The 13888-nt window shown below is 35.7% G+C and overlaps 1 protein-coding gene across 2 annotated transcripts in view; it reads left to right on the forward strand.

The window, feature by feature from the left end:
* Positions 1-13888, forward strand: part of LOC137408542 (uncharacterized) — a 30234-nt gene that overhangs the window by 3959 nt on the left and 12387 nt on the right. For both annotated transcript variants that reach the window (XM_068095104.1, XM_068095105.1), the window contains exons 2-5: positions 4080-4200; positions 5278-5432; positions 9687-9883; positions 13145-13307. In XM_068095104.1, the coding sequence (XP_067951205.1) occupies positions 4080-4200; positions 5278-5432; positions 9687-9883; positions 13145-13307 (636 nt within the window). The remainder of the gene's footprint in view (positions 1-4079; positions 4201-5277; positions 5433-9686; positions 9884-13144; positions 13308-13888) is intronic.

A 13888-nucleotide genomic window follows, 5' to 3' on the forward strand; every position in this document is an offset into this window, starting at 1 on the left:
ATAAAATACTCAATGTAATTTCTTTAGGTATTTATTCTTATTAATATGCTCTGGCATGCTATAAATATAATAACTTTATCAGACTCTGCTACAAAATACTATGGTTTCTATTTATGAAGCAGTCGTTAATGTCAATTAACTTTTTTAAACTTTTAATATTGTTAAAATATGCAAAAGTGGTATGAACCACTTGAAAAGCTTGTTTTGCCCAAAACTGTTTGCTAATAATGCTGAAAAAGTTGTAATTGATTTTATCTGAACAGAAATTAATCCTTAAAAAACCAATAGATTAAAAGGTATCTTTTGCAACTCTTTAGAATATTCTCAACTCGTGTCTGGACAATACAATCACAGTTTAGTTGGCCAACTAAAATGATCGTGCATTGTATTGTTCACGAAAAAATGTATACATGTATGTTTTATATTCGATAATATTATTGCTTCACAGAATACAACTAATAACCTAATAGGAACTTAGTAAGCCACATACTAGTTTATAAATCGTTGAAATTTATGCTCATCAAACAGTTATGGTTTTGAATATAATTCAGCGACAATCACACATGAAGTTAACAACATGAGTCGAGTGATTCGGCATAGATTTAGCCAGCCTTCTACCTGGTAATCAAAGTTAGTTAAGTTGTCAGATGGTGCTTTGTACCTGCGACTCTGGGTGCTGTTAGGTATGCTTCCTAATCACTTATTTTGTGTGTTCATTATTTGTTTTCAAATTTTGTTTCTTTGTATTTTTATTATAAAATATAATAAAAATATAGAACTGTTCAACATACATGTACTTTTATTACAATCTAAAATTTGGATACAAAAGTCTGTAAATGATTTTGCTAGGCAGGCTGGCAATGAAGGCTGGCAAGATTCACACATTGGTGATCAGCTGATAAGTTGTAAGGTTTCTTGTAAAGTAAGTAGAAACTTGCGGAGCAACCAAACTTTAGTTTTGAGGCTATTCAAATGTTGTTCTGTCGTGACTGGAAATACCAATAAGTGTGATTTTAAAATGAACCGTAAAAGCATATTTTGCAAACTCTAGCAATTATGAGTTTGTGTAGAAACAAACTTTTCCACATCTCCATTAATAAGCGAGTCTGTTGAAATTATAGTACTTAAAACTGACAAGAAGCTTGTCCTAATACATGTTCTTGTGTAAACACCAACAACAATCTACGTCTATTTCATGTTTGGAAACTTTGATGGTGAAGTAAAGTTGAACACAATGTAATAATTATATTAGAGAAAGTATTCATGTTCGTCAGAACAAGGATTGCAACATGCTGTTGAAATTGGTTCTGGAAATGTGAGGGGTCATCAGTTTGTAATCTGTGAGTCAGCGTGTCAGCTAGGAGAGTGACTTTGTTAAAGCAGTGTCCAGACTCAAGTGTGTCCAGCAGTGTCCAGACTCGAGGGAAGAGTTGTAACTGGAGATCTAAAGTTTGTTTTTATGGTGTGCCGCTAATAACTTCCTTTTCTACGATAATTCATAACTATCAGGAGTTAGGAGTATAAATTACAGATTCTACGCAGTCCAGACTACCGATGAAGTTCTTATGAATGGGAGCCTAATTAGATTTCATGCATCCAAATAGCATGGCTATTATCTCAATTATGTTAGTACTGGCTACTAGCCGCAACCTTGTTAACTTTGTATGTAATGATTGGCCTGTAACTAGATTGTTTATTTATACATAAATCCTCAATCTATGCGTATTTGCAAGATGAAATAAGGTCATAATTGCCTATAAATCTCATTGTCTTCCGTCCTCACTTCTGTAATTAATTGCCGTGACTGAATGAATGCTGTTTTGTTATTTTTTGGCATTAATGAAGAGGGCATTGTTTACTGACCCACAAAATGCACCCACTCGCGTCAAGCTTACAGAGGCGCCATTGCTAATCTGTTAGAATAATACTGCTCTATTGCTAGGTTATACAACCGCCTTGATTCCTTCTTTTCCCCTAAAATCTTGTCGCTCATCGAGCGGAAAATGCTGCTTGTCACCTTACCAAGATAACTTCTTTTGGAACTTGTACAACTGGTAGATAGATGGCTGCTTTCTTCTAGGTAATAACTTTGTAAATGGTGTGGAACAAGACAGAAACTGCCACAGCTCATGCAAACGGAATTCCTTCACCTATCAGTTGACCAGAATTTCAATTGTTTTTCTATCGAATCATGATGGATTATGACTTAACTTAATCTCTTCCAAAGATGTTTGTATTAGTAGATCTCACGGCGCTCACCACAGACCATCTCATGGTTTTCTCGTATGATAAATAGCTGATATATTGATCAAAACATAAAGAGGGATGTTTCCATATTAACTATATATACAGACCATAAGGATGTATCCTTCTCTATAGGCCTACACTTTGAAAAATTATTTAGCAATATTTTGGTTCTGTTCGTCATGCCATCAATATGTTTCTGCGTTTATGACACCACATAGTAACATCTTTCCTTTTTGTGGCACAATATGCGCGACGTTTTTTCTGTAAAAATGGTAAAGTACTACCCGATGAAGGTATAGGCTATATAATATGATTTTTTGTGTTTGGCTTCTTGTCTGCATTAACATGGCTAACAAAAGTAGTCTTTTGGTGGTATTATGAAACCTTGGAAAAGCTTATATGCTAATCAACTGACTCTATGAGACATTTTAAGAATTCCGAGAAAGTGAAGACCTTTCTGTCACAGACTTTTCATCAATAGTTTTATTTAAAATCCCAACTTACCAACCTCATATACATTATAGCCGCTCACTTATATTGTTCATGCAAATGGAAACAGTTATAATGGATCATGCTAGCAGCTTTAGGCAAACGTTAATTGCATTTACAAAAGTTACCAAATTCGTCCAAAATTTTTAAACTAAGATTTTAAGTTATTATTTTCTCCAAAAAAAGCACTCGAAATTTTTAGACTTGAGGTTTGTCACAGAATGTTAGATTATATTTGTATTTCAAATAAGTAGATGATAACATCTACTTAGCAGACAAAAGGAGTTTTGGCAGCACAAGCTAACCAAATCCTTCAACTGTGGGTGTCAGATATCCCTGATAACGATACTGTTGATAGACTTATTTCTCTCGAAAATACCTCAAAAATAGGCTATTCAGATAACTCACAAATTTTCTTTTGCTTAAAAAAGTGTCATAGTACCTCTGTAATTAGTTATTAGTATTAATATAGTACCTACTGTTAGTATTCACAAACTTAATAATTTGCATGAAGTATTTTGTGCTGATTACAAATTCCTTTGGTTTGAAGCTGTAGGAAACAATCTTAGTTTTAATGGCATAAACTAGGCAGATGTCAGTTAATTAATTCCATCAAAGCACCAGCCAAATAATTCTGTAGTGTAATAGCTACATTTTGTAGAAACCCTGCTTTGTTGGAACTTCACCAAGAATTGCTCCATAATAATTGTATTTAAAGTTCACTAGGAGTAGTTTTATGAGTATGTTAAGTAACCAGCTTAATATATATTGCATCCAGGGGTCAAGTTAAGGCTAAAAAAGCTTTTAGCAATACTTTCGACTCGTGACATTCAGATTGGAAGACCGGCACTGTAACAAATGCACCAATCGATCGCCTCTAAGTATTCATTAACAATTGCACAGTTACCTAGTCTCTGTTTTGTGGACACATCTGACGATTTATCACAACAAACTAAAATGTCATGGAAGTTGCATATATAATAACATAGATATAAATATACAATAATATAGATACAACGCTATACGTACGTCGTTTTTTTTCTCACAAGCGTGGCTAGATATGATACCATTCATATCGAATTTGAGAAGTTGCCCCTTGACACTTTTTCTGTTATATGAAGTTTTTTACGTAGCAAAAACTTTGCATAATTTTTTACGTTATCTGGGATTTATGTTATAGGAGCATTTACTGTACACACAAACAACCATTTGCTAGGGCAACTCAAGGCAACTCTCTCCCTTTGTTCAACACCACTGTATAAAAAAAACCTGGCTCAACGTATCTACTCTATGTATCACTGCTGCATTTCTTATAAAACATACAATTCCATTTCTCTTCGTAGCTGTATCTAGAAGAGCCATGATTAACTCTGCATTACGTTTGGAGTGTCGATACAACCAGACGATCGTGATCAACCGAGTAGTTCTTGAGAAGGATCAGCCTCATTGCTCCTACACGCTCAGGTTAGCTTCCTAATCAGTTCCTCGAAGTACTACAGCTAACCACAAGCTTTTACTAGATCAAACAAGTCTCATATTATCTGCCACCATTTCACGAACAAACAGTAAACCTGTTGTGACATTGACTACACTAACCGCTAGCGACCTATCACGAATTGTCTTTCATGGTTTGTTTCATTCGAATGACCCATTGTTTGCTGAGGTTTATTCATTTACAATTTGAAATGCTACGTGTAGCCATCACCCCGTGATGTTTCCAAACAATGAACTGGTTAGGTCGAGTGCTAATTTTTTGTCAATGATGTATTTTTTACTTGCGGTATGTCCAGCGATGCACAGGTTTTCCTTCATTTTCAATCAGATAGTCAGCAGGTGGGTGTTTAAAATACTGGTTCTTAGGAACCAGACAGAATTTGGAAACCAAATATTTTTACTGACCTGGTGAAAGGTGTGGAGCATATGCGATTTAGGTTTGGATAAAGGCAGCTAGGAAAGTGTGGAAACGCATAGCGTTTACGTCGAGTCACAAACAAACGCGATTACAAAGTGAGATTTGTACATGTGAATATATAATATAAAATTTATACAATATAATAGGCCTATATAATAAAACCATGTGAAAGTTGGGTGTTGCAAATTGCTAGACGTCAGTTGCAATTGTCTCACAACTACCTCCACATACTAAGTTTAAGCCTATGAGCGCAAAGCAAAAGGAAAAGTACTACAAAACTTCTGGTTACAAACATTTGACGAACATTTTCCGAGAGTGGAATACGCTGAGCGTTCTTTTTGGAAATGCATTTCATTGGATTAAGGGTGTAAATTTTTACAGTTTTTTTTAGAACTTTAATAGATTTTCTTTTTACGGAAACTCTTTGCAGGCTATAGCTCACATTTTTGTCGAGCTGCACATTCTTGGCCTGATTGGGATGCAAAATGATGTAATTAATCACGATTTTGCCATGGTATGATCAGGTTTTTCTCAACATAAAATAACCTCATTACCAATTTGTCACTCTGTGTTCAGATCCGTAGTCTATGGAGCCAGCAAGAACTGCAATATATATTTATATGTTACAGTTCAGATCATACCGACTATGTGAGGGTCGTGGATGAATGCTCAGGTCGGCAATCCTGTTCCAATATCGTCTTGAAAGACTCGACTCAGATCCCATGCGCAAGTGTTGGCAACGTAGACTCAGAGTACATGACTGTTCACTACAGCTGTATATCTCGTGAGTGACCACCTTTTCATTTCATGAGATCACAAGCTATTATAATCAAACTTGTGCCTTTTATTCTGAATACCGAGATGGTTTCTTTTTCTTACCCTATGGTTATAAAGTATATAACTTTAAAATGCAAATTAAAGTTGTTAAAAATTAGCAATTTCATATACTGAAGATAGATACTAAAACAAATAAATTTAGCTCATTTTAAATATACAAAATATTTCACTAAAATTCAATTAAAAAGAATAGGGTTAAGAATGATTTTAAATTAAGTACAAAACACCGACAAGCTCAGAAGATTCAAAGTAAAACATCTACCAGTAGCCTTCGGTGAAGTCTTGAAGTTGCAAGATTTTATTTAATTTTGTTTAAACCCGTGGCTTTTCAAAATTGCTGCCGCAAATCTGCAAACAGAAAAAACTTTACAAAGCTGTGTTTCTCTTGAAAATAATTCCATGTTCATCTAAGATCGGTCAATCAGATTTTATGACTCAATATAATATTTGAAACCGCGAGAGATTTTTATCAAAACTTCGCTATGACAAAGAATTGAAGCCTTCACTTACGCATCCCAACGAGTGAAGTCATATAACGTAGCATTAGTTTCTCTACTACATAGTAATAGCCCTGGCACCAGCGCCTGCACAAGTCATAAAACCATAGACCATGAAATTCGTCGCTTGGCGCCTGTTTCTAAACTCATTGCTGAATCACCCTTTCAAACCGTAAATTTTGTAATTTTCTTATCTCCATTATGGTTCAAACTTTCAGGGCTGTCATTGCAGCAGAGCGCCTCTTGGTGCAGAATGCACGTTGTTGTTTCATGTACATAAGCACACATTGTTTATGTGAGCCAATTCCAAAGTTGCTCAGCAGCTGACTCATAGACAATACATCATTCTTGGCATCCTGCCAATTGCATGACGAACAGTGGATGACCAAAACTATTCACCAAATCATGTCTTGGTTTTCAATCATTACGGCATCTTTTGACATGCTCTATATATATGTGAGATGATTTATAAAAACATTTGGTAATTGGCAGCAAAAACTGAACATGACTCACAAACTCCATCGAAGTTGATGTTTGTCCTGGTCTCTATATATAATCTGGGGTGAAAGGGCCAAAACATTAAAAATAATTAGTGGTAAAACCTTTAAACTTAAACTGTCATATTGTTAAACCAGTGCAACTCTCAAAAGTACTAGATGAACTCTGAACTGAGTTTTCGGTGGCGCAAGTACTAGTCTGCGGGCATATCTTCTGGGAGTTCAGCCCTTGCAGCAAGAAGCCATGAACCTTTTGGCATTGCGAAAAGAAAAAAGTGCTTAAATGCTCAGAAGCCAGGTGGGTTTATTAACTTTTTACAAGCTATCGCTGGTTTCTCATGAGCAGGGGTTATTGTGACAAAGCAGTCGCAGTTGTTTGGTATGCTATACGAAGCACAGCCAGGGATTATGACTGTTTTAATGTCAAGGATGTGCTGTTAATCTCAGACAATCCCTTGAAAAAAATTTAATTTGCTAATAATGCTTCTTTATTTGGGGAAGCGAGTGAGCAGTTGACTAACCCAGTTGTTAGAGCATTGGTCTACCATTCTGGAAGTTCAGAGTTCGAATCCTGCATGAGACAATCTTTTTTCTCAACTATCTTCTAGCTTCAGATGGCTGGACACAGATTTTATTATACCATTGAAGAGTTTGTGCATAGTTTTGTGTTTTCCATACGGTATCGGTAAGAGGTTCCTCAAAAAAACTAGGGTGATATGATTGTTGATCAAATGGCAGTGATATGTCGATCAAATCGTAGTTCTTTGGCAAACCTCAGACTGAGAGTCAATAATGCATCGACTGACCTTTTTGTACTGACTTATTTTGATCCGCTGTCAACCAAATCTGTGTCGTAGCGTCTTCTCAGACAAGTATTTCATCAAGTGATCTACGGCCTCAGTATCATTTGGTGTTATGGTATCTTGCCTTTGAGCTGAGTTGTTTACTAATTTGAATATTCTAGAAATTATTTTATATTTCTAAACAAGAACTTCGCATGACACTAACTTTAATTGGATCAATATGAAACATTTATTAATAGGGTTCAAGGTTTAGGATTGATTTTAAACTTATGCCAGTTTATACGAGGACAGATCTTCAATAATAAATAATTAGTTTTGTTTGGGCAGACACGCTGATCCTTAATTTCTTGGGCTGTTGTTTATATGTCTGAGGCTGGAAGCTTTCCAACTAACAATTGACCAATAACATAGATCTACCTCATCCAATAGAGAGGGAACTATAGTTTTCAATCATATCACTTTTTCTCCTAACGAGTTTATAAAGCATAAAATTGTTCAATTGCCGCAAAATCTTAACTTAACAAATCGATCGTTATGACTCAGTTTGTTGCGAGGATTCACTGAGTTCCATCGACCAGGGCCCTAGAACTACATTTGTTAAGAAAATAACAAGAGTTTTACAAAGAGCTGTTGTGAATTCATAGAGACATTCATGAAGTGATCTCTGACCCCAATGTCATTTGTCATTCTGGTATCTTACTCTTCAGACAAGTTGTTTACAAAATTGAATATTTAAAATATTAATTAGGCCTAATATTCCACATTTCTAAATAAGAACTCTGTGTGACACTGATTTTAATTGGATCAAGACGAAACATCTATTAGAAAGGTTCAAGGTTTGACATTGATTTGAAGCCTCGCAGCTATTTATGTAAAAACACAGCCCAAGCTAGACACATAGCTGGTGTGGTGGCTCACTTCTAAACCTTACGGAGCAGTGGCGGTTAGGGGGTGGATATGAGATCAGCAGACTAGTGGTTTGACTCACACAAGGGCCTTCAGTGGCATTATGAAAAGCATTCAATCACAATTGGTCCTGTGCTACAATTGTCTAGTCTGTAGACTTCATCTAAAACGTTTTTTTTTGCGTAAACTTCAATAAACTGCTATCAATGGAGTTATGCATTAGCTAGCAAATACAAAATCAACCATTTCAGCTGCAAGTGACTAGCTATAATTTCATTTGGTTTTCCCACGCCGCAAACGTTCAGGTGATCATATTACACTGCATATCACTAGAATTCTTCAATTATCAGATTTCTGACATTTTCATTATGTATCTATCCGTTTAAACCAAATATAGACTGAGATAATTCGTTTGAAAAGGGGTACTTAGGCATATTCGGCTCGTTCTGAAACAGCTCAGATTGCTTGGTAGCTGGTGTTGAAAAATCTCATCTCTCAAGCAATACCATAGTAACAATTGTGAGAATATGATAAACAAGGCTGAAATGACCTCAGCCTCTAGTTTATGAATCACTTCCATTGGTGTACCTTATCTACAATAGCCCTTTGTTCACTACCCGCAGCTGCACAGCGACATAGTGAAATAATTCTCAAAATTACAGTTTCGTATGGAACTTGTGATCAGAGGAAGTTTCATGGTTGAATGCGTGTAGGAAGGCTTGTCATTGCAAAACAATAGCGATGCTTGGTGTCCATTATGCGTCCATTATGCGTCTGGCGAGGGGTCGAATTGAAACAATATATGATTATTGTTATATGAATACGCTGTGTGGTTATGTTTCAGGTTGAATTGCTCTACAAACAATCAAAATTACTTTGGCCCCAAGTATTAGCTGTTGCCCCTTTTGTAAGATTGTATCACAGCGGAGTGGTACACGCTGTCAAAAGCTTGCCATAGGTTTGATGACAAGCTTCAAACATACATGTGCATTCTTAAAATGATGTATTGCACCTGTCATCGTGTTTTTTAAAAAGATTTATTATTCATGTTTCTAGCTTTGCAATGCTGTGGACCACTTTTGGCAAATATTGGCTTGATCTTTTTGCGCTGGCATTCTTTCATGAATAATATTCGCTTGATATTATCAATATTTCAAACTTTATTGTAATTATTTTTATTGATCTGTAATTATTCTGTACCAATTTTTCTAATCTGTCAGCCGCTTGTGGATTAAATTTGCGTCATAGATAGTGACTCATAAAAATTGTGCTAAAATTTATACAGTATTCATGATCATGCTGTGCGCATGAAATCCTAGACATACTAGTAAGAGGTACATGCCTATATGAGAGATTCGATATATTTATACATATAGACACACCTATATGAGAGCATTGACTATCATTGCAATATCGTAGGTAGCGCCCCCGAGTCAACATTTTAAAACTACTAAGGAAAAACATAATTTTTAAAAGTTGGGAATTTTTTCTTATTTAGAGCAAAGCATGTTGAGTATATGTCACAACACGATAAGGACAGTCTCGCCGTTTGAGGGTTACCTCGCTACTCCTGGCTACCCATCAACTGGAGTTCAGGCTATACCAGAGGGCTCTGTCTGTAACTGCCAGATCAGATCTCTCTCTGACGGTATTTCGTTGGAGCTTTTGTTGCTGGATATGACCAGCTCCAAGCAGGTTGGTGGAAACGTTATCTCTCTTTGTGTCGTCGATTAGTTGCTAAGAAAGATCAACCAACGACCTTTATAGTTTTAACTTCTACTTACGTTTGAATTCTTTAACCTTAAAACCTAAAATTTCAGAAAATCTCTAACTTGATACCCCATGTAATTTCCAACATTAACCAGAGAATATTCTGAAAGTATTGCAGTCTCGTCACTGGAAGTAAATACTCTTGGAAGTAAATTTTTTTTTAAAGCTATATAGGATTACTAAACACATTTATGAAGAAGTTATCTTTGTTTTTTTAAATGTGGGACGAATTAAATGAATTACAGTGCATTCTCATAGGAATATTTGATTTAACATACAATGGTTTTTAACTTACGAAGAGGATTTTGAAACCAGTCAACTTGGTATGTAGCAGATTAACTCTGTAACATCTTAAAACAAATTCATATTTTTTGCCTTTTTTCCATAAAACAGTAATATAGAAGTTCTAAAGTGATGAGGCAGGCATTTCATCAGTTGATTGAGAAGTTTGTTGCCAGTGTTCAAAGGGTACACTGGTGAGTTGTTAAACAGTGTTTAGAGCGCAAGGAGCAATAGACCGAGTTTTGGTCCACTCTCTTCAACGGATCCGTGTAACAAAACCCGAGCTGGCAAGTCAAAACCCGAACTCGCAAGTCAAAACCCGAACTCGCAAGTCAAAACCAGAACTCGCAAGTCAAAAGCCGAACCCGCAAGATCGAAATACTCAAAATTTCTATTACCGAGGCTCGAGAGAAGATAAACCCGCGAGTCCAACGAGTTTTATTACCTGTGCCCAGCACTAGCTCGGGCTCTTTATAAATATTTTTGTTTTTGAGGCTTCGATAAAAGTTTCCAGATATAAATGCTTCCAAAACCTGTTTGTTAAAGGCGTTCGGTGTATGCTAAACTGTCACATCTATGGAGTAGGCCTACCCTAGGACACTTATGTCTTTGCCTCATCTAACTTTCGCGTTTTCGCGGAGTCATCCTCTCGCAAAGATTTCATGAGCGAAACTAAACTATCATAACGAATGAGCGAAAATGCGGAATTAAATGGCTTTGTTCATGGATAGTCCAAGAAGCAAATGGCAGCAAGCGATCAAATTGCATTATCGATCTTGCCCACACAATTCTACCTTCGGTTCACAATTACAAACTAGTCCCAAATTGAAATTTTTTTTTCTTACCGGTGAACCGAACCTGAGGAATCTAATTATGTTTGTTCCACTGCATTTATTTTCACATCACTATATTTTCGCCCTCATCAAAGCTGCGAAATTAAGTTGCAGCAAAATTTTACTCTGTATGCTACTCACGAAACTAAATACTAGCGAAATATAAGTGTCTTAGGGTATTTGCTGTGTCAGTCAGTGGAAGATAACTCTAAGACTGTAGAGGTACCCTTAGGTATAAATGAAAGTTGATAGTGTATTCCATTTCCTGATATATATTTTGTCTCATGTACTTCTCTAGGACATTAAAAGTACTTCAAACAAGTACTTTGTGTTATATATTTAGGCTTTAACTGGATCAAGATGAAAAGTGTACTGACAGAGGTCACGCTTAAAAAATTTAGCTTGACCTCAATGAAGGCACCACTCTCCGGTCTGTACAGTGTCATCATTGTAGTTCCTTATCAAATATCACTAATTAAGTTGTTTGGCTTTTTTTGAAATGCATTTGGGTCATCTTGAAGTCAAACTTTAACATTAACCAGCAACATTGCAAAGAAATAAACACAATTATTTTCTCTTTGATAATACCTCCAGTCTAACAAGACTTCAGTGGTGTGCCCTTTCAATTAACAGCCCTCGCGTCAGCTTTCAGTTCACACGATTTATAGTCGACTTACTTCGGATCTCACTTTCCCAGACTTCTAATTGTCCGATGCGGTCATTTTTGTCTAAAAAACTACAACTTCAATCGATAGGTGGCTCTCACGGAGAGACGATGCGTGCCTGTCAGTTTTATTCCAGAGCGTTGTACCGTAATTTCCATTTTGGTTGTTATTGTTATTAATATTATACTGTACCTACCCTATTGCAGGTATAACCATAATATACTCTCTCATGTATATTGTATACGCACATTGTAACATATCATAGCCTAGGAGTATATGTGCAAGACTATGTAAGCTATTTTATGTACAGTACTCAATTTTTTCTCTGTAAGCACTCTGTTTAGTGCGAACATATGAGAGTTGTCTGTGCTTGCCATATTACAGGGCTGCACTCCCCCTATGAGCGCGGAGACGCGTGTAGTTAACAAACGGCCACCTTGGTCAAGACACCATTGAGTAGCTATAGACTAGCTAAAATGATTGCTTATTGTTATCTCTCATATTATTTGTGTTACGGAAAATAACATCAATTAGTTCAAAATTATGCAGTCATTATTATAATTATTACATAAATTCACATAAATTTTTTCATAAATTTACAAATTCAAGTTGAAGTTTATTGTCTTTTTGATTCCAGGAAAAAAATAAAGGGTAGCAATATGGCTATTCACCCTCTAGGATTTATCTCCCTTGAACTCAAAAATTAATTATAGTTTCATAGACACAAAATTCAAAGAAATGGTATAATTATCTAAACATAATACTTAGGGCATATAGGGATAACAACATGGCTGCTCGTCCACTAGGGTTTATCTCCTTTGAATTGAAACATTAATTGCCTAGTTTATATCGATAGACAATTTGAAGAAGAGGTATGTTTGTCCAAATGTAAGTTTCTTGTTTGTGTTTGAAGTTTTCATTATTAGGTTAAAGGATTGGATAAAATAACGAATAATGCATATCATGGCATATATGGTTTTATCTCCCTTGACATAGACACGCTTGTTCAGATACATATCATTTACATGCATCTTCGAAATTTCTATGCGGATATATTAAAAAACTGGCCTCATCATCATTTCTAGATGCAATGCATGAACAATTAGCATGAGCAGAAATGAGCCAAAGAGTATTTGTTTAAAAGATAAAACAAAACTGATTTAAATTGAAAATACTTTAACTCTTCCAAAAAAAATCTCAGTTCTTTGTAACCCTGCAAATGCCGTGTGTTGTTTACTGTAGCTTCAAAATGTGTGTGCCTATAGGAGTCAGGGAAGGGTTTGTCATCAATTATATTGTATTATATATTATCTTTAATTGTTATTCTTTATCTTATATTTATCTTATCTTTATATTATATATTTATTGTTATTAGAAATCATAACCATCATAGAATCCTTCCACAGGTAAAAGTAACAGAACCTTCCGGAGTCACTCAATATATGTGCGCCAACTCTATGGCTAAACGGTGTATTAATGGACTGACAACTTCCTATTATTCCAATGTTAACATCACCTTTCTCCCTGACCCACAAAAACCTGCCAAATTTCTCCTCCAATTCCGAGCAGGTAGGCAGTCTCTGAGCTATCATGATAGAGATTAAAGTATCCATGCCTCCAGTCAAGAGTAGCAAATAGCTTCTCCAACTCTCCCTTGTCAAACTATTTGCCATTCTAAGTCTGTCAGCTAGTGAAAGAGAAGACGACCAGCCGTACAGTTTGTTGTCCTTCCTAGACTCTGCAGGCGATCAGATCTTAAATGCGTGACAAGAATTTTAGTTTAAAATTTACTATTTCATTTCAAATTTAATAATTCTTTATTATTTTGGAGTGTAGTCAGACTTCAGTTTGAGTTTATCTCAACTTTAATGTTTTTAACGCAAGACAAAATTTGAGCAAATATTTTTCCTGACCTTTGAAGCAATTTTGTCATATGACATCCAAGGTTTTTCAAAACATTGCAGTTTTTAGTTTTCATTAAACTAATTGCTATTTGACTTTAATTCGTTTCGGTGTTGGCATCATAAGGCGAAAATGTCATATAAAGTGGTATAGAAACTCGTAGTACCGTAATTATCTAATCCAAACACCCTCCGGTAAAAAGCATCCAATTTTTATATACGTACAGTACATAATAAAAGTCAGCAACA

The sequence above is a fragment of the Watersipora subatra genome, chromosome 11, assembly GCF_963576615.1.
Source record: "Watersipora subatra chromosome 11, tzWatSuba1.1, whole genome shotgun sequence".
Classification (NCBI taxonomy): Eukaryota; Metazoa; Bryozoa; class Gymnolaemata; order Cheilostomatida; family Watersiporidae; genus Watersipora; species Watersipora subatra.